The 1114-nt window shown below is 28.5% G+C and overlaps 1 protein-coding gene across 1 annotated transcript in view; it reads right to left on the bottom strand.

Annotated features, from left to right (window-relative positions):
- Positions 1 to 155, bottom strand: part of LOC105816653 (NKG2-D type II integral membrane protein) — a 9065-nt gene extending 8910 nt beyond the window's left edge. Inside the window, exon 1 of the mRNA XM_012652141.1 lies at positions 50 to 155. Within this exon, the coding sequence (XP_012507595.1) occupies positions 50 to 155 (106 nt within the window). The remainder of the gene's footprint in view (positions 1 to 49) is intronic.
- Positions 156 to 1114: the final 959 nt, after the last annotated feature.

Raw genomic sequence — 1114 nt, 5'->3', positions numbered from 1 at the left:
AACAATTCAGGCTGCTATGAGTCATGGCTGTAAGGAATATGGGACTTACAGTTTTCTGTACATTTTCTTGTGATTAGTGTAGATCTTTGCTTTTGCCATCGTGTAGAAGTATCACGCTTTGCCAGTTTCAAGTTATAATTATAGAATTCATTCATCTCTGGAGAAAAACAATTCAGGCTGCTATGAGTCATGGCTGTAAGCCATTTGGAGCTTAAATTTTTAAAATTCAACCTGCCATTTCCATGCATATACTTCTGGTGAATATTCTTTTAAATGTATAACATGAATTTACTTTTGTTTTATATTACTTCGTTATTAGGATGTTTATATTTTGCTGTATAAATAAAATTATATTTATTCCACGGCACAGTACTTTTAGCAAAATCCTATGTGCTATTAGATGAGTTAATCCATAATGTATAATAAAATCCAGCATTAGAATAAAGACACTTGCTATAGTGAAAAAGACAGGAATAGAGAGATAGATGTGTTTAAATCACAGATTCACATTTACTAACTTGATAACTTCACACATAATTTAGCTTTTGCATCCCAGTCTCCAACTTGCAAAAGAAAAAAGAAAGCAAAAGGAAAGGGTATGAACATAATCTGGCATGGATATTCAAAACTGAAAAAAAATTTGATTAACTTATTGTTAGTAATGTCAATCACATAGTAAACATTTAGTAAATGTTAGTGTGTCTAATTTTCTTTATAGTGAAGGACATATGTAAGCTAAAATAGTAGAGTCTAAGATTTTAGGATAAAGATAAACGAAGGATCTTGCCTGTGAACAAAACAAGGGTCATTTTACTCTTCTCTTGACATTTAAATCATTTACTAAGTACTTAAAAAAGTTTTATAATTTAAATGATAATACTGATTATATCTAAAATTTAAACATTGTATATACATAATTTGATTATTAAACATATGAAGTTAAGAGTATGTTTTATTTTATGAATGAAGAAAGTGAATCTTACAGATGGCCAAAATCATATTGCTTATTTAATATGTTCCTAACTTTGAGCAATTTATGACACTTTTAGGATAAGAAGCACTTTCAAATACGTATCACTTGATTTGAATAATAATAAATCCACGAAGATAAATA

The sequence above is a fragment of the Propithecus coquereli genome, unplaced genomic scaffold (genome assembly GCF_000956105.1).
Source record: "Propithecus coquereli isolate 6110/MARCELLA unplaced genomic scaffold, Pcoq_1.0 Scaffold380, whole genome shotgun sequence".
Lineage (NCBI taxonomy): Eukaryota > Metazoa > Chordata > Mammalia > Primates > Indriidae > Propithecus > Propithecus coquereli.
The sequence above is the reverse complement of the archived record's forward strand: the minus strand, read 5'-3'. Positions and strand labels throughout refer to the sequence as shown.